At 32.8% G+C, this 25,932-nt stretch overlaps 1 protein-coding gene across 1 annotated transcript in view; it reads right to left on the bottom strand.

The window, feature by feature from the left end:
* LOC124361818 (agrin-like) overlaps positions 1 to 12,678 on the bottom strand; it is a 601,698-nt gene extending 589,020 nt beyond the window's left edge. Inside the window, 1 exon segment of the mRNA XM_046815813.1 lies at positions 11,997 to 12,678. Within this exon segment, the coding sequence (XP_046671769.1) occupies positions 11,997 to 12,516 (520 nt within the window). The 5' untranslated portion in view covers positions 12,517 to 12,678.
* Between the last annotated feature and the right edge of the window lie 13,254 nt (positions 12,679 to 25,932).

Genomic DNA, 25,932 nt, shown 5'->3' with positions numbered 1-25,932 from the left:
AATCCAATGATATATTACTTCTTCAGGTACTCCCCTGATTAGTATTGCATTAAATAATAAAGAGTTGAGAATTGGGGATGAATATTATTCTTAGTTTTCCACTCAGAACTCGTACACCGGCTAGAGGAAGGCGATAATCACGTGGTATTGAAACATCACATCGTAGGATTGGTGAGGTTATGGTATTGAAGTATGGTATTGAAACATCACATCGTAGGACATTGCAGTATCATCACATAGCACGTGGTGCATCACATCGTAGGATCACGTGGTAGTCAGGTCACATCACATCGTAGGTACAGTACACGTGGTCATCGCATCTTAGGATTTGTCAGGGTTATTGTATTGAAACATCACATCGTAGGATTGGTGAGGTTATGTAGTATTGAAACATCACATCGTATTGGTCGGGTTACGTGGTGCATCTTAGGATCATGTATTGTATTGAAACATCACATCGTAGGATTGGTGAGGTTACGTAGTATTGAAACATCACATCATAGGATTGGTCAGGACACGTGGTATTGAAACATCACATCGTAGGATTGGTCTTACGTGGTATTTAAACATCGCATCGTAGGATTTGTCAGGGTGTATTGTATTGAAACATCACATAGTAGGATTGGTCTGGTTACGTGATATTGAAACATCACATCGTATTGGTCAGGTTACGTGCTATTGAAATATCACATCGTTGGATTGGTCAGGTTACGTGGTATTGAACATCACATCTTAGGATTGGTCACGTGGTATTTAAACATCACATCGTAGGATTGGTTAGGTCATGGTATTTAAACATCACATCGTAGGATTGGTTAGGTCACGTGGTATTTAAACATCACATCGTAGGATTGGTCAGGTCACGTGGTATTTAAACATCACATCGTAGGATTGGTCAGGTCACGTGGTATTTAAACATGACACATCGTAGGATTGGTTAGGTCACGTGGTATTTAAACATCACATCGTAGGATTGGTCAGGTCACGTGGTATTTAAACATCACATCGTAGGATTGGTCAGGTCACGTGGTATTTAAACATACATTGTAGGATTGGTCAGGTTACGTGGTATTGAAACATCACATCGTAGGATTGTCAGGTTACGTAGGTATTGGAAACATCACATCTTAGGATTGGTCAGGTCACGTGGTATTGAAACATCACATCGTAGGATTTGTTAGGTCACGTGGTATTGAAACATTACATCGTAGGATTTGTCAGGTCACGTGGTATTGAAAAATAACATCGTGGGATTGGTCAGGTCACGTAATGTTGAAACATCACATCGTAGGATTGGTTAAGTCACGTGATATAGAAACATGAGATCATAGGATTCAGGAATTCAGAGGTCGGAAATGCATTGAAGAAAATCCCGTACCACAAATAAACCACACTTAATGATATTTCAAAATAAGATGGTTTTATGTATTAGAGCGCGTATACTAAAACAAGTCCTAAACAGGTAGCTTTTCCATAATCTCAATAATTTGTAGGAAATTGGATTTTGATTATTTAAACACTTTTGCATGCAAAATGCTTACCAGTTACAAGAATTTAAAATATCTCATACAAAACCAAACATTATAGTTACCCATATAATCAAAAACCTTTTGTATCGGAATTAAAAAAAAGTTAGGCGTGTACATAAATCTCCAAAATATTGAAAGCAATTTCCATTACTATTTGGAATCACCATCAAACCCAAGGCGTGGGTGCGTTCGACAGAATCCTGCAGAGAGACCAAGTGGTGTCGTGCTGGTTTGTGGATTTGTTTTCCTCACGATAATAACTTTCGGTTTACGGCTTTCGACGGGGCGCAAAATTTCTCAACCCTTTAAATATAATTAAGTCGCATTGTTCCCGTCACTGCACCCAGTCATCGATTTTATTACTTACATGTTATTTTTAATAAAAATATTAAAATTCATCCACGACATACTAGAATTATCCAATTAGGTAAGAGTTCACCACTGTTGCAATGGATTGTAGTAAAGAGATCAGATCTCCAGTTAGGTTGTAAACATTTCTTGGAGTTATCGGCGTTGGGTCTGTTGACGTAGCTTTATCGGATTACCGATCCAGTATCATTTGACCTCTTACTTCACGCTGTTTACTCCATCGATGACGTCTTCGTCTACTATCTAAGTCAGTGTTTTGATCTGGAAATCTCACATTTGGTATTTCTTAAAATATTGTTTCATCAGATTATTGTTTTTCAGCAATAGTATGTAATTTTTTAACAGTTTTTAGTAATCAATAGCTTTAATACGATACAGTATTTAAACTATTTGTACTATTACTAAGAGGTGAAACGAATTTTATTATTTTGGAAAATAAACTTGTTATAACGAATATTAAAAAAAAATAATGTCTTTAGATACTTTAAATGGCGAAGGTTAACTCTAATTTAATATTATTATTTATTTATCTGAAGGTGGGTGTTAAATGTGTGGGAGAAGCTAAAAATAAAACCTATAAAACAATTATGTCTTTATTTAAACCCTCCGGCATTTCTAAACATAATGTATGGTTTATTGTATTATCTACCTTCATTTCACAATTTGGTAACTTGAACTTTTTTGCAGATTCTTGACTAAACAATGTTAGAAGTGAATTTCCATTACGCTTACATTACAATATATAACACAAAGCTTAAATTTTCGTAATCTTTGTCACATCTTGAAACTCATTTTAGTAATTTCTTGTGTATGGTAGACTTTTATAATAATTTACCGTTACGATTCTCTACACCTTTATAACAAAAACAAGCTCTATTGTCCATTTATTATTATTATTTATTATAATAGTTACGCGTTGGAATGTAAAACCGAATTAAGGCAGTGAAATGGAAAGTTTTGATTTGTGAAACTTAAAATATTGAGCACTTCACAATTTGTGTTTCAAATTCAGAAATGCTAATATTTTTCGTAAGAATATATTTCTAATTTTCTAACTGAACGATTTCAAATAATAGGTCTTCTAGTAGCACGTGATTGGTTTGGTTTGTCTGCCACTCATTGTGTCTTATATTAGTAGGTAAAAATATGGGGTTCTTGGGCCACTTTTGGACCTAACAGTAAATCAATGTAAAATCTCTGCACAAACGTAAAACACTATCGTAAAACCTAAAATAAATGTAAAACTCTCGTTTGTTCACGTTTTTATGTAATTTTTTACGTTTTTATATGAGTTTTTACGTTTAATTTTGACGCCTGCACAGAGATGAACACCATATTTCTACCTACTAGTATTCCCTTACAAAAATGTAATAAGTATAATTAACGTTTTGGAATCTGATGTTGTTTATTGCCAGAACTATACCAAATTCCACCAAGATGCGCAGCTACTGCCGACTACAACTGCAGAACCAGCCTGTTTCTCACAAAGCCTGCCGCTCAGACAGGTATTCAAGTAGGTGTGCAAAGTCTATCGGTCACCCCGACCGGAGCCGCCTCAACAACTCTGATCCTATCTCAACACTTAACCCGGGAACTCACCACACCGCTGTCCGTGTCTATCAGACAATGCCATTAGTTATCTTCAATATTGTTCCACCGACACATTATCCTCCCCCCTGCGGCCTTCACAAAAACCTATCGCTGGGAGTTGATTAATTCAATCAGTGAGGCGCTAAAAGTATCAAAGTAATAAGGGGAGTGGTATCAGTAAAAACTTTTTTTATATTTTGTTAAAATGCATCTATCGGTTTTGAAAACTAATCTTGCCTGAAGTTCAAACCATCATTTAAACAAAAATTTTAAACTATATCATACATGATGTTTTGTACTAGAGCAGTTCGCACGAAAATCATTCTATGGTAGCTGTTGATAAATCTGACCTCCCTTCTACACCTCGCACTGTTGCCAATTTTACACGAATGAAAAATAACTGACCCAACTCAATGTCTTTTGCAAAAAACAAATATATAAACATTTACTTTCATTCGTCTGTTTTTAGACAACAGGTAGATTAAGCAGAAAGTATGTGACGTCATAGCGGGAACATATGGTGGTTAGCAGCAATATGGCAACACCGCCTCTAATGTTATCGGGCTCTTTTCGTGCGGTGTGCTTTAGTCCTATTAAATCAGTCTTAACTATATAGCCTAATAGCCTAAAACTACCTAAATGAATGTGTCCACATTTTACGTTTTCGATTCATGGCAGAATTAATACATATATTAGCGAAGCTAATTTTAGATTAATTTATGTACGTAAGGTCTGTAAAGAATCATTTAAACATCTCAAGTATAACACTAACCGATCTTTGGTTTATGAGATGCACTGTCAATCTTTCAAAATACTTTAGCAGTGAGATTTAGTAGATATACATTTTTGTTTTCTACCTTTCTTCATCAATAAGCTAAACTCAACATTCACGGTTATACTTCCCTATAACTATTTCAAATACAACGAAAAGTGGCCAATAAGGATAGAATTTAATAAAAATTACATGTTGAAGCTATTATTACGCATTCAGGTTTTGGTTACTTAGATAAATTGGGACTAAAAATAAATGTTTTTGTTGTGTACCGAAACATTTCATCTCTATTAATCACGATATTCAATTCAATTCAATAATTCTTTATTGTCTTTATCTACAAATCATTCAAAATTGTATGACATGCGTCACTAATCGTATTTTTCAGCCAAAAAGCTTCATCATGTATAAAAAATTTAAAATTAAATAATCATTTCACAAAATTAATTTTAATAATTAAAATGCATTCAATAAATTTCACAACTATAAATATACACATATTTTAAAATTTGTCGTATCAACTGAGTCGCACACCCTTCAGCTCCCCACGTCTTTCAGCTCTGACAACGTTGGTTGCTGAGTTCCAGGAACTCGCCCACGGAATAAAATGTGTTTTGTATAACATTCTCTTTCAACGCCTTTTTGAATTTTAATTGATTTGTGATATATTTGATTTTTTAACTGGTAAACAATTAATGAATAATATTATATTTATGCTCCTGATTCAAAGAATAGGTTTCTTCGTATTGGTTACAGCTTGCTATTAGTTACAGCGTGTTTTTGAAAACCAACAGCCCATTGAGTAACTGTTCCAGCTGTGCATTGTCCAGCCACGTGTCTGATGGGTGGGAACCTCCTGTTGTCAGCTTGTCCAGCACCTGTAAGTGATCCGGACACACTCTCGTGTTATCAATTTGTTATGTTGTAAGTGTTCACTAGCCAAGTGGGGACAAGGCTATTCGTCACATAACGAGTCCCACTTAACTATCTTTCCTCTTGAACACGACCATTTGAGTCCCACAATCTGGAGACATAACCGCTCTCTGGCACCACGACCGCTCCCGCTCCTAATGGTTCCAACAGTACTATCTGAGGGCTTTCACTTACAAAATCTAAAACATCTAGTTAGGGACACAATGAAACAACTACCATAGTCACTAGAGAGGAAATTTACTAAGTGATGCGTCAAATTTCGATGCTTTAAATTTGAGGTGATTTAAGAGTTTCGAAAGGAAATTTAAAATATTGCCTTCATAAAAGTCTCTTGCTCGGGTCTATGACATTTAAGAGATTCTAGCCAAGATATTGCTTTCAGAAGTGTTCAATATTTTAAGTGTTTCTATGCTGCTTGCATAATAATAATTCGAGTTGTACAAGTGCCATAGGGTTACCTTTTCAAATTTGGCACAAATCACTCGGTACCGAATGAACGAAACACATGGGGTTGGATACCGCTGAGGTCGTAGTAATCAATATTCGATTTGCAAAGTTTATTTATATGTTTAATTTCGCAAATAAACATAAAAGCATCACTTCTATATGTTGAAAATAAAATAATGTATTGGCATGTTGCTGCCAAATAGAGTGATAATGAACTAAATGAAATCATGGGTGTGGGCTTAATGGTTCCAATGTTCTATGGGAATGTTGCATACGAACTTAATAATGGTTTAAAACTTTAAAATTGACTTCCCTTCACATTGATGTCGACTCACAAGCGCGGGCATCAGCATCTTGGCTCGAAATTGCAGCTGTAGTCGGAAATAGTGAAGATTAATAAACTAAAAGTCTAAAACATGAATGCTGGAAACACTCGAAGTTAAAATCAGAGACGAAGTTAAAACCAGTAATCGAAGTTCGAATGAGACTCGAAGTTGATCTCGCGGACCAGGTGCGCGAGATGTTGCTCGGCAGCAGGAACGGCAGCTACAAAGTTCTCGAGAAAAAAAAATAATATGCGTGCCAATTAGGTTATTAATCCACCAAGAATTTAGTTCCTAGAACATCGGATGTAACTTATATTGACCAGTAATGAGTAACAGGGTAATAATAGGGTTGCGTAAATATACATTATATAAAATACAACTAAATAACGGTACAACTCTTAGAATATTCCAGCCAATAATATTATGAAAAGTAGGATATATTAAGACACGCTGTAGGTTTTGTGAAGTTTGTATAGTTTAAGAAGATTCATTTATTTCCGTAGAACAAATTATTACAAACTAGTCAAGAACTTAAACCCGATTTACCCAATCTAGTTTGGTTTAGAATAAATGTGGTTCATGGATGTTTAGGAATTCGTTCCAATCAAACAAGCTCTTTGCCGAGATATAAAACGGATTTCAATGCGTTACGAGTGTTTTGAATAAAATGACTGTCAGTAATTTACTCTCGGCATTTACGACATCAGGTGAGCAACAGACATTTATATTTTCATGGAAATAGAAAGTAGGCATCCAAGCAATCGGGCCACACACAAAACAAACGTGTTGTATTTTATTAGCAGAATGTGACTTGCCGTAATGACATGCACTTTATGTCAATTTTAACCTCAATTGTCTACAAGGAGTAAATAGAATTGTAACCACTGTTATTCCGTAGTGTCTCTTTGATATTACCATAGTATTGGTAACGATTTTGGTTATTATTTTCGTCTAGGTTTTCATTATTGGCTAGTATCCATATGAAAAGGAGGCCATGTTTATTGTCGTTCAAACTACTTCATTTAAACACGCTCATGAATATATTCAAGGCTGATATAAATTAATGAAAATCTTCTAAACCAATATGTGTGGTTTGTTATTATTAGTATTTTTATTTACCCATTTAAAGTGGATTTTAAAGGTTATTTTACCATTATTAGAAAAGAAATATGATAATATTCAACAATTGGCATAACCAGAATCTCAAGCTCAAATTCAATTTATGCTGTAGTCTTTATCTAGTAACGGGTGACATTATATTTTACGGTAAAATGAAATAACTGCCAATGTAATATAGCATTTCCACAGGAATTTTGTGTTATCTCATAGATGAGTACTCTCGGATGTTACAGTAACAACTCACTGGTACCGTAGCAAATAACTGAAATTTTCAGAAATCTCAGGACAGAATACAGTGAGATGTGTTATATTTGATTTCTCATACTGATAGGCAATTCTCGCCCTACTCGTTTGATATCTAAAATTAGATAACACTGAAATTTCCCAAAAAAATATAAATACAATGGAAATCAGCAAACATATTCATGCTCCCTTATGAAATCCACACTAAGAAAATGCTGTATCTCCAAACTCGGGGCTTTCTCCGACTGATATCAACTGCTATATCATCGACTGATCGGTTTATTGAAATCTAATAAAACGATTACCACTGGATATCACATAGACATTTATTTTACTTTACTGACATTCACTAAGAATCTGTTTCACTTTCTGCCTTTAGTATTTAGACAAACTAAACGCGAATGTTTTACATAGTTAACTGTGGCTATTGTAAAATTTTGTAAGACTCACTTCACCACATTTATAATTTAAAATAGTATTTTATATTCACGCCTATAAAACAGAGATATTGAGTAATTTGGAACATATTCTGAAAACATGCTTATATCTACATTGTTCATCTAATATCATAAATGCCTATGTTGGGGTAATAAACCTTATATATACAATTTTTAAACTGAAATTATATCTTGTATATAAATCAACATAGCTTTTGAATTTAAATGTATAAATAACCTAATATTAGCAATACACATAAAATAAGCATAAATAACAGTTTAAACAAAATAATTTTCACACTATAGACACCAAATTGTATTCTATTCGACAAAGTTTATGCATATTGATTGTACAATAAACACTTCCATGAACAAAACTACGAGTGTATCATGTGGCTAGATATCTCAAAAAAGATCATCTGCAGACGAATTTGCCCATGAAATTTAATTTGTACATTAAATACGTATAATGTACAATCATAACATACGTTATGATGATCTATGAAGGTACATGTCCAATCAAGTAATTTGGCTGAGCGTCATTAATGCCTATCCCTCAGTTTGCTGGCCAAATTTCTCCTTTTACCGGTGGATGTAAACATTTATTTTCTGTATAATGTTTGTGTGGTTATCTATGCGAAGGAAATATTGAGAATGAAATGAGCTATAGAATTGAAATTTTGCTTCCAACCTTAGCGACGTTTGTTACCTGACACGAGGTGTGGTGTACGTATAGGCATTTTTAAGGAGCCTTCTTTATTTCCAACTCTTAAATAAATTAAAGTTATGTTATAAACACTCTCTAACATTTCTTTGTAAGCCATTTCATAACATTAATGTTACACTTTATACTTTAACCTTTCATCTTCATCAAGTAGAAAGTAAAGGGCAAGAAAAACTTCAAATGAGAATGCCTTAACTTCTAGTGATAAATAAAGAACAGCAACGCAACGAGTTTCTAATCACTTGCGAGAAATAGTCAAAACAAATTTTAAATTATTAAGTAGAAATTGTAATTGTAATAAATTATTTTTTAAGTTTAAAAAATTTTAAAAGTGCCAAAAACTTTCGTTTTTAACCACTATATTAAAAGGAGTATTCATTTATCCTAGATGTAAATAGTTAATAACTACATTTGGAGAACAAACTCTATTTAGGTATCGCGTTTTGATGTAGTTATTCTTATACGTACGTACATTTATTCTATGAGTTTGAATAGTTAAATTCATAACAACATTAAATGACAGCTTAAATTTTTGTATATAATCTTACTTTTCACAATATTAGTTTGTTTTAAATCGCAAACTTTTTTAAGTTAACGCTAATAACACAATGCTCTTAGTCAACAGTTTATTTGTTACAGTTAACATATTAACTAGTTCAGTAAAAATAATCGAGGCTGCCATGTAATTAATGCTTACAAAAGAAATTCTATCATAAGATAAAGACTGACCAGTCTGAACTGATAGCGGAGGACCTTGCGATTGCGTCATACCTGACATCATCAACGTATTGTTAGAATTCTAATCGTCAGTGTTATTTTTTACCATGATGTTATCAGGTCAATCTAAAGTATTTGGCCGCATATAAAATATGTGATGTATCTCATAACTCTGTGACCTCAAAATCAGAAGGTTACATAGTTATGTGATATTGAAAATTTATCCATAATAAAATATTAAAAATATAATCCACGCAGAGAACGCTATATGGCAGGGCGACCCGTGCGGCCACTAGATTTACACTCGGTTGGTCGGCTACCGATACAATAAAACACAATTGATGACAGTGAGAATAGCTTTACAGGCTGGCCGAACTGCCATTTTACACACCGGCTGCTTTGTTTACCATCTCCACGCTAGAGCTAACAAACTCCTCGCCGTAAACCACCAATTGGTGCGCGTATTTATTGCTCTTTTACTTTTGTCCACTGTTTTACCCCTGTAGTTCCGATTGTGCCCGCAATTTTACCAATGTTTACGTTATGTCGACCGCGGACCGTATGTTTGGTCTAAAATTGTGTAATGGTCGACCTTGCCTCTTCCATGTATATTTGTGTATCCCATATTCTATTTTTATCTTTGCTGCTGTAATTCTGCAGTGTTTTGTTTGTTAGCCCTTGCCTTTGATATGCTCACGCAATCTTCAAAATCTGTAGCACATAGTGATTTGGATATGGCAAAAATGAAAAGTTGCTTGAATCTGATAATAAATATAATCCTAAAATAGGCCATAAGATTATTATCGTTACGTGAGTAACAGCAACCGAGTTAGTGATAGTGAGTTTCTGTGTTAAGTTCTTTGTAAAAAGTGGCTCGTAGTTGAGATAATGAAGCTGGCTCTGACTCAAAGTAGAATGTTGAGATCAATAACTCAAAGTTATAGTAGAGTAGACCACAGAGTGCCGTAATCGGGTGTTTAGACGTTTTAGAGCGAAACGTTCATTCTCTTGGCTTTTAGTCTAAATCACTAATATGATTTGTGCTTAGGTAACAGCCACTGAGCTAGTGAATGGAGTGTCCGTAATATTTATTTGTAAAATGTTGCTAGTAGTTCAGATGATGAAGCTGGCTCTAACTCCAAGTAAAATCGTGGGATCTAGAACGCAACGTTACAGCAATCGAGGCCTTTTAGAGTGAAAACGTTCTTAAAAAGTTTGGCTTTCTCTTGGTTTTTAGAATAAATCACCAGTATGATTTGTGTTTCAAAAAGCACCCACTTAGTTAGTGAATGTAGTGTCCGTGTTAAATTCTTTGTACAAAGTGGCGAACAGTTGAGATAATGAAGCTGGATCTAACTTAAAGTAAAATGTTGAGATCTAGAACGAAATGTTATAGCAGAGTAGACCATTTAGTGCCGTAATCGACGCCTCTTAGAGCGAATCGTTCTTAAAACGTTTGGCTTTCTCTTGGCTTTTAGAATAAATCACCAGTATGATTTGAGTTTTGAAAGCACCCACTCAGATAGTGAATGTAGTGTCCGTGTTAAATTCTTTGTACAAAGTGGCGAACCCTTGAGATAATGAAGCTGGCTCTGGCTTAAAGTAAAATCGTGGGATCTAGAACGCAACTTTAGAGCAGAGTAGACCATTTGGTGCTGTAATCGACGCCTCTTAGAGCGAATCATTCTTAAAACGTTAGGCATTCTCTTGGCTTTTAAACTAAATCACTGGTATAATTTGTGTTAAGAAACAACCACTCAGGTAGTGAATGGAGTGTCAGTGTTAAGTTCTTTGTAAAAAGTGGCCAACCGTTGAGATAATGAAGCTGGCTCTGTCACAAAGTAAAAGTTCGAGATCAAGAACGTAACGGTATAGTAGAGCAGACCACTTGGCACCGTTTCTGGTCATTTTAGAGCGAAATGTACTTAAAACGCTTGGCTTTTAAAGTAAATCACTTATAAGATTTTTCGATATCACTGGAACATTGTAAAGTTGGAAAGGGGACTACATGAGTTGCAGAATGTGTGAAATCACAGTTAAACCAACTTGCATAGGTGCGAGAGTTGAATAGAATAATATTATACTGCACCTAAACGTATTGCATTACAATTAGTATTGTACTGTGTCTACCTAATTATATATTGTTCCCACAAGTAAATAAATATTTATTTGTAACTTAAGCCCTTGGAAAAAATTGTTTGTAACACTTAATACTTTATTCGATGAAAATCCACAATGTTTTTAAACCACTTATTACGAGTATATCACCAAAAAAGAGCAAAACATGTGGTGAAGTTACATATATTACTTAGTTAATTAAAGTTAATCTAATGTACTTTAAATCAATAATAAGAAAATGGTATTCAACGTACTGCTTATATGAGTGTAATAGTATGAAAATTATTTATTATTTCATGATGTTATATATACCTAAATCTGAATTTAATGTCAAGTAATGAAAAGTATATTTGCTTCATTAAGACACTAATGTATCACAAACTATTTGATTTAATAACACTCACATAGTTTATAAAGTCAGTAGTCTGTCATTTTTAAGTGTGTGTTATGCAATTTTTAACACGGTTCTCAAACACAGATTCAATATGGGAGGCACGCATGAGAGTATAAAAAACACTATTTAACTATACGCGTAGGTAGGGGTGAATTCAGTTGTCTGTTAGTACTCTTAAAATATAACCGTATTAAGGGACGTGAAAAGCGGTTTTGTTGCCCATAACACACAACTCAGTCCACTTACATATTTATGTTGAATATTAATGACGCATATACCTTTAACGGCGAGGGTGACCCTGTGCAGGTTGGCGAGTGACATCGGCAGGGGGCTGGCGAGAAGCTCGAACCTGGGCGCGTAGTTGTCCCGGTTGCGGGCCAGCCTCTGCTCCAAATTCCCGCGCCGAAGCTTCACCACGAACACCTTGGTGTCGCGCACTCTCAACGAGAAAAGCGGCGAGAAAATCCCGAAACAGACGAGGAACTGGTCGTTGTCCGCCGTCGTGAGGGGTGGGACCGCCACCCTCAACTCCACCCCGGGTCCGAGGTCTGCATGGAGGCGGCGGGCGTCGTTGTCGACAACTCGGCTCGGTCCGGACTTCCGGAACACCCTTTTGATTCTCACCACCGCCTCCTGCTCAGACCCGGTCCCGTTCAGGGCTTGCACCTTCCCCGTGAACACCGCACTGGCAGTCCGCACCACTGAGAGCACTGTGTCATCACATTGCGAACACCACACTCCCGGAAAAGTCGAGAAAATCGTTAGACAAATAATCGCTCCTAAAGCACTATAAGCCATATTTACAATGCGTTATAATTTCCACTAATTAAAAAGACCAAAAAAAGATTTTGATGCATAAAATAGGATATAATTTTTTTAAGACCCCATTTGAAAAGATCGCAACGCTGAAGCGGGTACCTAAGGACGCGGAGTGGCCGTGGAGCGACCGCGTCCATCCAGCACCGCGGCACCGACTGACAAGCCGCACAAACTCGCTCCACCACACTCCTACGCACTAACCTTCTCTAACTCGCTCCTGCTGCCCACAGATTTCTCTTCCTATTGCTTTAATTATGTCTAATCTTCTTCGCCACTTCGTTAAAATCTCCGCGGTAAACAAGGTTTAGACCCGGAGGTGCTTTCCTGTGATTAGAGTCATACAAGTCAAATCATTCCAGGCCCTGTAATTCCAATGCGCATGCTGTGAGAACTTATCACCTGAAGCGAGGACGTGTGCCAGCTGTGGTGTGTATTCAATTTTGCAGTTAGTTTGGTTGATGGAAGGTTTATTAAAAATTAAAACCAAATTACCTTCTGCATCAATTTATATACTAGACTTTTTATCGCTTTTCGGACTAAAGTATCTTTTTGTATAAGTGAAATTTAACGTACGTTAAATATTTCTGTTTAAGCATTTGTTTAATGCATATAAGTAACATACATAACAAATAATAATTAACTACCTAAAATGTAAAAATGTGATTGATTGGAGTACAGTTATTAACATGTGTTAGGATGCACGACAAGCTTAAAGATATACATTTTTCTGGGGTTAATACCGTTTCTTTGACGTGAGGTATGTACCATTTTACCCTCAAATAGTGCATTTGGGACAAAACTAATGCACGATTCAAAACGTTGAACGCATAGTAAATCGCAACCGGTTCTCTTTAAGTGAGAAAACTTCCTATAAGATCCTGAAGTTTGTGAGCGGTATTAACCACTAAAATTTGTCTATATTGAAAATTGATTACTCTCAGTTAGTGGAAGGCAGTTCTAGCTCCTGATCTAACTAATTTAAACTTATTTGTGGATATGGTAACTTAAATGACTCTAGGATTAAATCAAAATTTTGATTAAAAGTTATTGAAACCCTCCAACCATGTACTTGTTGGCATTATCAAGCGTTAGGAAAACCCATAACATCTGCACTCAACGAAAAGTAAACTTATCGATTGTGTTAGCATTGTTGTTTTTAGAACCAGTTTCCTGATGCGTAAGCTTTAAAGCTTTCAGGAATTATAGTAAGTCAGTTTATCTCACAATGATATTAACTAAGTCGAACCAGGTTGCTAGATAATCTGGATTACTTAGAGTGAGTTTTAATTCGGTTAAATACTGTCTTTTATTTCGTACAGGCATAAATTAATACGAATAGAGTAAAACTTCTACATTTAGTAGGAAAGATACATTTATCCTCCACCGCCTACTTCTAGAGGATGATCTTGGTGATAATTTTAATCCAGTTTTACTTTACCAGGGATTAGTACAGAAATGTTTCATTTATACTGTGAAAAGCTCAATTATTCCAGGAAACAAAGGTGATGACCTAGTGTTCACCAATTATTTATATCGTAAATGTAGGGGCTCGTATTGACAGATAGACAAGCAAATATCTCAGCTCTAGTTCTTGATAAATACGAGGTTGAAGCCAATTGTATCATGTTGCCTCTGTATATACAATCACTTAGAGAGAAAATTCACGGCTCACCAGTTACAAATCTTAATTATCTTGTTATATATCTTTGGATTGTTTTAATAGAACTTTTCAAGAAAATCTTTTAACCTAAGTAACAGTATAAGATTATCAAAAGAGCTGCAGCTAAGCCTGGTGACAGATCTCCACATTTGATAATCGAGTTTAGCAAATGGGTTCTACTGTAATTAATTCTTAATTCAGTTAATAATTCGTATTATATTTATATTCGCTTACCGTGTTATACATTTCTATTCCTGGAAATCTGCTCAAATATATTTGAACCAAAATATGTGGGAGCAGATATTTACTTATATCGTTGACGCAAAACGAAACTATTGTAGTCCAGTGTTGCTGTATGTGCTTTTTCAATGTTATTTAAAATTATAATAAATTGCTCTTAAAATATCTATATTTTTATCACTACAGATTCGTGTCTCACCAGATGCGTTTGTTTCCAAAACTGTGATAATGAATCACTTTTGGTTTTTTGTTCGTGGCTTAACTTTCCATACAGCTCTAAAGGCAAATTTGTAAAACAAAAATAAAATACGTATTTGCTATTGAAAACTGAAATCATATGTTTTTTACAAACGTACAGAGTAGAATTTCATATTAAAATACATATATATATATATATATATATATAAATTTTTATTTTGATATCGTTAAATTGGTTGTAGAATTGAACAACACTTTATATCACAACTAAGATTGTTGAAAAAAGTTGTAAAATTTAGACAGTTTTCAATATAAAGTAAAAATACATATTTTATAAACATTTACTGAAACCATTATCAAAAAGGCATTTTACCACATTAATACACATTCTATAATATTTTTACATGTAAAACATTTTGTGGGAACAGGTAGGCCTAAAAAATTACACGTTAATAGTCTAAATGACACAACTTTCATAACATTTTTAATTATACACTAATTATCGATCAATATTTTAGTTAGTAAAAATACACTGTTTTATGGAACAAAAAACACAGGATTTTAACTGAACCTGGACATTTTAAATATTCTTTATATAATAAATCGTATATCGAAAGCAAACCGAAGTAGCTCAACAGATCCAAGGAACTTTTGTAACAATAAACAAAGGTTGGTTAAAAAATAAAAACTAAACATAATACTTCCGTCAATGATACGTAATCAGAACTAAAATCTTATTATTTCTGTCAATAATAACAATGAGGTAGGAGGACACCACTTAATATGTCGCGTGAGAGGCTTCGCTGAGGTTCATTTCAAAATTGCAAGTGCATGTAGCTCATTTTACTATAGACAAATGGAAGGACAGATAATCATACGGCAAAGAAAGTTTTACAACAGCCCAATTCCATGCTTTTACAAGTAACATCAAAGACAATGTTTTCTTTGTAGAATAAAATTTCATGAACAGTTTCAAGACTACAGATTAAATATTTCTCTTCATATCATACCATATGGTACATGGACATTTTGTTCATTAAATAGGGTTCATATAAGTGATTAAACAATAAAAGTCACCATACATTATGTTGGGATAATGAGGTTAAATATGTTAATACGTCACACTCTAATATTTCCAATGTGTATTCTGAGTTTGTTCGCAAACGTATTTATGTACTATTTTGATACTGCCATCATGGTTACCCATAAGAAGAATGTAAATATTTTAGCTATCACTTATCCAAATCCCATTGAGTGGCATGCACTATCATTGGATTTACCGTTCCTTATGTAGAATTGAAGCTTACTTCACAATTTGAAGTCTAGTCACTTCTGTCACTAAGTCAGTTGTTTTTCGATATATCGTACGGACAGTCAGACAGGCCGAAATGGAATGTTTTCAACCCCAGCAGGGGTAGGGCACGCCCGGTTTTTTATATCGAAGATTGTAATAATCGATACCTAATATTCGCATCTTAAATCCTAGAATATTAATCGATATAAAGTATCTATAGTCCTCAATAACAATCATATGTTTTAAGTTAAAATATGAATCTAATATTTACAGTGATCAAACAAATTATTATAACCAAAATTAGGAAAACTGAAGACGACCATATTTGCTCCTCTCACAGTTACAGTTGATTATTTCCCCCAAATTTCACATAATGGGTTTTTTCAGCACGAGTACAACATGTTGAAGTCATGAAAAACATGTCTTATCGTCTTCCAAAGCAATGTCGCGTAGTTTTCTAAAATTGACTGTCATTTCTAATAATCAAATGTTACTTATATAAAATTGAAATATTACATTAAAAGTATTATTTGAAAGTGTTTACAGCTATTGATATAGATTATTTAATTAATCGTTAAAAATAATTAATCAGTATCGATTGATTATATCGATGGTTATGAATAAGTAATATCGTTAGCCAATTTCGATATAAAAAACCGAGTCCGCTTATCGTACCCTACCTCCTCAGCAGTAATAAGCCCTCGCTAAAGCTCTGTCAATTAGCAATATATATCTTCATTTATTATACAAATACTGCAAATACAATGTTTCTATTTTTCAAAGTTAAAATGTCAATAAAGTGTCTATAGTAGATGTTTGTACAGTGTTTGTTTCTAGTGTTTGTCTGATATTGTATTTATTATTAACTTTGTTACAGTTGCTTGTAATTATTTTTTTTATTTTAATTTATTTATTATTGATCTACCACTTCTTGATTTATTTGCCAATGTTTGGTATTATTTAGTTTTGCTTTTTTGTTGTTATTATTTTTAAATTTCTTTCACCGATAGTCTCTGCTTTCTTCATCTGAAAAACTGGGTTGTTTATTTTTAATTTTTTGGCTGTTGGCTTAATACTTATTAATAATATCTATTTACTGCTATTAAAAAAAAAATTAAAATGATGTACTACCTTATATATAATATATATATAGTTAAATTTAATGTCAACTCATGCATTAAAATAACAGTATTAGTTATATTTTGATTAAAAATTAGCCTAATTAAATTGTCTTCATGGTAGCACTTATGGAAAACGTCCACTTACCTCCACCGAATATGATTCTCAGGAGCCAGAACCACTAAAGAGAGTTTTCAATCTCGATGAAAGAAATGCAGAAACCAGTTTAAATTTTGTAGGAAAAGTTTTTTTTTATAATACTCGGAAAAAATTCCTTGATAACACGGTGCACAGCTTTTCCTCTAATATGGTGACCATTTAAACTTCACAATTGACAACTCCGTGACTTAAGGAAGTAGAAAATAATATTTATAGGGTGTTTATGTTTGTTTTTCTAGACTTTTTGTAAGTAACAATGTTTTTGCATCCCCAATGGTTTCTGAGATATTGATTACGTAAACCCAATGTATTGCATTATTGAATTTATCAAACCAAAGAACTAGTGAAAGAAATGCTGAAACATGTTAAAGCTTGGTAAGACTAGCAATCTTGTAAATATCTGGGCCACGTTTATTGCTCAGCTTGGTAGGCCATTTACTTTCTAATATTACGGTAGTAAAATTCTAAAATATTCACAAAATTAAAAAGTATTCAATATTGCTAATGCTAATGCAATTATAAAAATTTATTGAAATAAATAATGTTTTTTTATGTCAAACTGTTAATTTATTATTTTTATTATAATAATATTATATTAAGTCCCATAACAAATAAAATAATAATATATCTTGTGACGCCAAATTTACTTACGTTTTATTACTAAGCCAAAAGAACTTTTTAACTATGAAATATATTTTAGCATCCTTAAATTACTTTAAAGATTAATTTGTACAGTTAGAAAAATGTTTAGATGAGTGCTTTTTATAAAGAGTAATGTGATATATTTATTATACTCTACTTGAGTGAAGACTACTCTACTTATAGTATACCGTAGTTGTTTGTTCTAATCTGCAGAAGTAATAAAAGTTTATTACCTCTATGGTGGAGTTATTTATAAAGTTAATTTTTAAGAATACTGTTAAGTATTTTACAGCTCTATAAAAAGTATTGTAGAAATTACAGTGCAATGAAACATACAGTTTGTTAAGGAAAAGTGTTATTTTCGTGTTCGTTCCTAACATTATTGAAACAAATTCCACTAAATAGATCGAGATTAATTTATTCCGTTTTTCTCAGCATATATAAATTCTTCCCTTGATAGTCAAACTAGTTCAACCCTTATTGTTAGTTATATAACCTTCATATATATACAAAACTTTTCTCTCAAAATGTATACAAAAAAGATTATAGTTTACATTTCATATATTTTATAATAATTGGTATCTTGAGTACGTAGTGTCACGGTGCTCCAGCTGAGAGAACGTGAGATGGATCGTGAAATTGAGTTAGACTGCAATTTGATAAAGATAATAAGACCTAAGACCTTATCTTCGCTGACACCAACGTAGAATAAACTATGTAAAAAATCTATTACCATTTATAAAGAGTAGAACTCAAATTACTTTTTGAAAAATCTCGTTAATTTCAACTATAATACAATATAAAACGTTAACGGTAGCTGAATCCACACTGTTTTTACTATAACCGCAGTACTGATTTATTTCATAGCTCTCACTAAATAACTTTACGAATAATATTATACTGTGAAGAGTTTTTGTAATTTTCTTACTTGTCACAATTACAATATAATAACGATTAAATACATAGTATATAATGGCAGATATACGATATCGTCACTAAAGCACAGTATAATAAATATTATTGTAATTTTTTACAGCACTATTTATAGACAATTTGATTACAATATTGATAAATAATTTTATTAAGGTTTAAATAATTTATTTCTTACTTTAAAAACACTGAAAAAGCTCTTGTCTTCTCAAAACATATCTTCGGTTTTAATGAAAAAAAAAAAAAAAAATATGGTTGCCTGTAAAGTCGGTTTTACGGGCGAAGATTTTACGTGACAACGTCTTTTTCTCGATAGAATATTTATTGATATGAATATTATTGAATTGCACAATAGGAACAAGGAATTGAATGAAAATAAGAATTGCACAAATTTTAACTATAGAAATATATTTTGTTTACTAAAACATTGTACATAATTTGAAATTAATTAAAATTTGTTATTGTAAATGGTAAAGTTGAATAAAACATTTACTAAAATTGTAATTTGAAATTCTTGCTAAACACAGTTAAATTCTAACTCCGCGCGTGGTGATTGGTCGGTTTAGTTCGTTTGTTTGGTCGCACTGTTATGACAGGTTAGAGGTTATAATTTGTTATTTTAAATGTTTGAATAGCAATACGCGCTGTTTCTTCTCAATCGACTGAATTACGATTGATTGCAGAGTGATTTAAACTAATAATTTACTTAACACTATCAACATTTGTCAATAGTATGACATAACCTATAAACTCAGTTTCTCAACTTTTGTGTCAATCTAACAATTAATCAATCAATCATAGTTTACGATAATGAAATATCAGTGTACAATTATTTACCTTTATTGTTGTAGTTGTTGTAAATGACGAATCTAAGCACTCCACATTTTCACGAATAAACATAGTTATCTGCTTTATCCCGTGCGGCGGACCCACAGTTATCTGCTTTATCCCGTGCGGATCCCGTGCGGCGGACCCACTGGACGGGCATCGTAACGTTACCGGGCGTTACACTTTTTCATGAGTGACTCCGAGCCGCAACCTAATTTAAGACGTTGTCACGTCAAAAAAATCTGGATATAATTAATCAATAATTCCGTTGTATAAGAAACTAGAGAAGAAATAAAAGTGTTTTAGACTGCTTATAACATTTTATGAACATTTTGTAAGTAAACATGTTTTTACATAGATTGCATTAGAGGCCCCATAAGAATTTATCAGTGTCCAAGAACAGTTTAAAACATGTTAAAGTTTCGCAAGATTTCTGATCTTGAAAATGTAAGAGGCAACGTTTATTCGCCAGCTTGGTAAGTAAATAACGCTATGAATAATTAAGCTACGAAGAGTTGATGTAGTTTCATTACTTGTCTCGATTAGAATATAGAAATTTAAGTTTTAGCTCCATTTCACCTTCCTCTTACGTGCAGCATTTGAGATCTTATACAGACCCGACTCCTGAAATTTGGAATCATATTCGTCTGAAGGGATCCAAAAATAGTCGGCGACAAGAACGAAGGAACTCAAACGAACTCTTTGCATCGTTTCGACACCACAGACACCTAGACTATCAAATTGTAGTTTAAACTAGGTGAAGAGGCATTGTCATTGTTTCATCAGGTGCACAATTGAGTGCAATGCGATGTTAAATGACACGATCCCAAAGCACGGTGAAGCAACCGAGTCAAGCTTGGAAGTATTTCCAGATTACCAAATTTCCGATGCTGCACGTAAAATTAGGTGATCTGGAGCTAAACTCAACATTCTTATTGAATAAAACCTTGTATTCGTCACCACCATAGATACGTCATGTGTAGAATATAGAATTACTATATACTACATAGTATATAATGATAAATATACGATATCGTCACTTAAGTAAAGTACGTATAATAAATATCATTGTAATATATCACAGGACTTCGCTATCATTATTACAGTATAGGAAAACTATTGTTATTAAATTTTAATTAATTGATTCTTTTTAACGAGCACTGAATAAAAGCTCTTTCTTGTCTTTTCATAGTGACCATTCATCTTTTGATTACCAGCAGACATATCTTTGATCTTGCAATTAGAAACAAAACATCAAGCCATAATTTATCAATGATTAGTAAAGATAGATGCACAGAATGAAGGATCATTATCTTCGCGATTCCTCCAGGACAACACAATGACGGAGGGCTATTAGTGGAATCTGATCAGCTGACGATATCCTGAACACTATGTTTGAGTCCCATTACCAGCTGATCGTTTGACCGCGTGGGCGGGAGATGTTGGTAGATGGACGCCCCAGGACCAGCGATACATCAGAGGATAAGTAGTTGTTCTTGTCAAATAACAGTAATTGGATTGGAATGGAATCATAAAGAGGACGGAGAGAAGATGAGCCAGCGGTCCAGGAGCTGGTCCCTGACGAGGTGCCGTACCAGTCGACCTTGACTTTGAGTGTCTGTAAATGTGCTTACTTTTAGGCACTATCATTCGTATATACTCACCACGATAGCTCTGAGAGCAATACGGGTTAATCGTGAAGAGGTGATTTAAAAGCAAATTTCACTTTAGTATCAGTGGAATGGAACTACAGTAGTGGAATAATATATCTTCTTCTGTTAGTTGATTCTGTCCAGCATAGGCCCATGCTCGTAGTGACATGAATAGTATTATGTAATTGCTTAATCGATATAAAAACATAGCTTAGAAAAAAGTAAGTTGTATACCTATTCGTTTGTATTCGTGATACGTAACACATATATGTACTTCCGAGTAGTTATATATGCAGCAGTTTATTATTATCATATATTTCTTAGGAGTTCTTTAGGTATTCAAAACGCTCAGAGGCCACTGACTGTTTCTAATTTTCTTCACAATAATCAGACGGTGAAACTCACAAATATTTGGTAACTAAATTAATATTTTTCCACACTGAAACTTTTCACCTAGCGCATAGGGATTACCCCAAGAATCGTCAATTGTGCTAGATAAGGAATTATAGATCATCATCGTATTTTAAGAAATGTATGCCAAGAGATACTATATAAAGTATAGAATCTATAATAAGTCCTAAAGTATGACATAAAAAGCATTAATGATCTGTTATACATCAATTTAATTGCAAATGTCGAATTCTCTCCATCTGAAATTAGATTTAATATTTTTATAGCCTTTAAACCACAACATGTAATCTTGGATTGCATTCTATATTGTAAGTTTGTCTTAGATAATAACACTTAGCAGGTCTTTGGTCATCTTTAAAATATGCCGTTTGTTTAATTTTTATAAGTAGTCACTGCAAGAAACGTGTTAAAATTAGAGCCTTAATTAAATTAAAGAAGGAAAACAACTTCAAAGTGTGACGTTTTAAATGTATAACTTTAGGTCATATAATATTGAATATACTGAAATTTTTCTTATTACTTTTTTATATTATAGTTGTATCTGAGCGGTAGACAATCAAATGGCGATTTGTGCTCTACATTTATTTTTAAGTTACTAATATTCTATTCTATAAGAAAATTGTACAAACATATAAATATAGAAAATTATATAGTTTATTGGTTTACAACTTCTTTGTTTTAAGTAAAATATTTCCTATAATGATATACTGTTTATATAAGGACACACACAGCTTTTGTCAGTATAGTAAATGTCCACAAAAATTAATAATGTTATGGAACGTTTTTGCACAGTTCGGTCAGCATAAAAACACCTTTATAGCCGTTGGAATGAATAACAGTAAGTAAAATAACTCAGTATAGAGCCACAACATAGCTACAGGGACATTAGTGGTGTAGTAGTTGAAACGATGTATTGCCCCATGGAATGGTTAACAGCCTTTCATTACACATTGTTCTGTTAAATGTCCACACATAATAACAAACTTTGAACCATATAAAACTTTAATGTAACCATTCAAAGAGTAATTGAAGAGGCAATAATAATGTTTTTTACTTGTAAAGTCAATAAAGGAAGTAAAGCATGATTAATTCAATTAAATCATAGCAAAATTAGTTCTTGTTAAATACAAGTGTGTTTTACTCGAAATTTTAGATTTCGAAAATGAAATGTTAATAAGCAAATGTTAATTAATAGATCAAAGCAAACGCTCTTAAAACATCGACATCTACAGTAGAGTGGTGCCTGGTCATTGTGCGAAATGCAGACTGTACCAACTCGAACTGCAAAAAAATGTGAGTAACTTCTTCAATTATATTCTAATCTCCTTTAAAGATCATTACTCATGTTTGACAGTGAGTAAAGTTTAAACCCTATAGCATATTAAAAATATTTAAATTGGGAGTCCGTTTTTACCAATATTAAACTTTAAATATCAATTTTGAGATAATTGAAAAATTAACGCAATTTGACAATATAGTGATCAATTTTAATTTCTGTAATGTAACACCTTTTATTACATGACGTATTTTGACTTTCAATGCGAGTCAAAATCTTTTTAATGTTGCATATTTTTTTTATAAATCATTCATTTACGAGTTTAAGGCAGCTTTGTAATTCGTTATACTTTTGAAAAGATTTTTATTGTTGACTTCTTTTGTTTAATTAAACTAGCTTAGAGGTTGTAAGCATGAAATATTTAAATTCGCCCTTTAGACCATTGTAGGAAGGCTATGTCCCTTACATGCAATCCTCGAATGAAGATGAAATTAAAGTTCGCCGTTTGTATTATAAATATACACTTGAACCATATCCAGTTTTCCTGTATTTGTGTCTCGTATAAAATATGTTGTCCAGTCAATTTAAATGGGTTTAAATTAACGTAAACACTCTCATCAGTGAATTGGTACTTGAAACACGTGAGCAGGAAACTGCAACAATTTATGTTTGGTGATGTGTTACAGTATTGCCAGTTTAAATGTAGGCAATTATATCTTTGAAAGTGACATTTTAACATTAGATAAATAAAATACAAAAATAACATATGTGTGACACAGCAATTCAAATTCTTGATTTTAAGTTTCCTTATGTGGTCTGTTTTTAATCACTATTCGAAATTCCATTAAAACTGAACAATGTATTTACAATACGTTTCAAAATATTTCTCAAGTGGGGGAAAGGAATATTAGTTTGCAGTCAGCTCGTTCATGGAGTTCTTTGCTCCATAAATAATCTGGATTTTTTTAAACCTGCATTAGAATTTTAAACATTTCAAACGACTCCTGCTTTAAATTTTATTTTGACGCATCTAATGGATGAACGGAAAATTGCCTTCCTACAATGGTCCAAAGGGCGAATTATAACTAAAAGCATTTAGTGCTTATAACCTCTAAACTAGTATGTTTGTAAAACATGCTCAGTAATATAAAGGATTTATTTGTATTGAATTGAAACATATCATAAGATACACGATGTTTTTTTTTTCAGAAATAAAAGTTTCTCTCCATATTGGAAAAGGGTTGTGATTTATCAAAATTTTGAAAATTAATATTAAAATTCTTTTAAAAAGGAAGAAGATCCTCTATTTGTAGGTTTTCGTCAGAATTACGTTAAAAAGGTTTTCCAATAAAAACAACGTTATTTGTATCCTGTATTCTTAGAGACGGAAAATTGTTCCATATCCTGTGTTTTCACTTAGCGCCAAGACAATTAGTAAAGCCTAATATTTTTAAATACAAACAACATGTTACGAATGTCTAAATAGTACGTATGTTTAAATTATGTATAACAAAAACAACACTGAAAAAATAATATATACCTATTGTTATTTATTTATATATATTTAATATAAATAAACATTTTATTTTTTGGTTGTTTCATCTGAAATTACATACACAAAACGCATATTTTTTACAAATCAACTTTTTACCAAACGTGTATGGGCATCGGCAGAAGGTTGCAAGGAGGTGTACCTATACCTCTTTTTTCTGGAAAAACTTTACTCAAATCTGGAATATTAGTGAAAACAAACATTTGTAATGAATAATTTACTAATTTTTAATATACAGTTTATTTAATACACAACCATTTAGGTATGATCGTTTTAGTTCATAGAGGATATTGAACTCCAATATCGTCTATGGCCGTTGTCAAAATTTATTAATTGCTACGTAATAAAGATTGCATTTTTCCTCGCCCTTCTCCTATGAACGCTTAGCATATAAAGCCTACAGACTGAAAACATTTACCATACTTTACGTACTTCAATAATTTAAAATTTCATTTTCTGACGTCTATTTTCTTGAAATTTTCCAGACCCCTCAATTCTGAGTGTATTAAAAACTATAATTATTCTGGTAGCACCTATGCAAACAAATCAAGTGGCTTATTAAAAATTTGAGATATATATTTTATTGTAATTATTATATTTATTATAATCATATTTTGAACATATCAGTACATATAGTATGTTATGTTATATTTGATATATTAAAGGGGTGAGTATGCTCTATCAGATCAGTGACAGCTCGTCCAATGGCCAGTGGCAGCCGATACCTCATCAGCATCAGCAATTGTTGTTTCAATATTGGGGATATGAATAAACAATTTATTACCGCTATGCGTACGATCCAATATATCGTCATCGGATTTTTAAATTAAAAATAATTCCATATGTTACTTTCAATTATATTACTGAACGACTAATCGAATATTTGATAATAGGTCTTATACAATGACTAGTTGGTGAATTTAATTTGAAAAAAAAAACTTTAAACTGTGTTTGACCAAAGTACCGTTTTTAAATAGCTTAAAATAGTATCTTAAAAGCTGTTGAAATTCGTACTGACATTTATAATATTTTCTATTGATGAGAGTACCAAATACATATGCATACGAATTAATATAAATACAGATCAATCAATACATAAAAACTCTTAGTTGTTCCTTAATTCACCTACGCGAAATTCTGACAATAATGCAATTCCAAAAACCTCCAACCCCTCAGTTTGAATTAAATCTTCTCAATCCCACCGAATGCTTAACATATTGATAGTTTGATGCAAATAAAACATAAAAGTATACATATATTTAAAAAATTTAAGTTCTTGTTCCATTCTATAGGGAAATATATAAAGTACCACATGGGTTTTGTGAATTTAGTAAGATTTAATGATGTAGTCGAACATAATTTAAAATCGACAGTAAATCTTGCTTTAAATTGAAGTTGAGTAAATATGTAACAAATTTTAAATAGATAGGTTTA

This window comes from Homalodisca vitripennis, chromosome 5 (genome assembly GCF_021130785.1).
Source record: "Homalodisca vitripennis isolate AUS2020 chromosome 5, UT_GWSS_2.1, whole genome shotgun sequence".
Classification (NCBI taxonomy): Eukaryota; Metazoa; Arthropoda; class Insecta; order Hemiptera; family Cicadellidae; genus Homalodisca; species Homalodisca vitripennis.
Note: the sequence above shows the minus strand (reverse complement) of the source record. Positions and strands in the feature narration are given on the sequence as shown.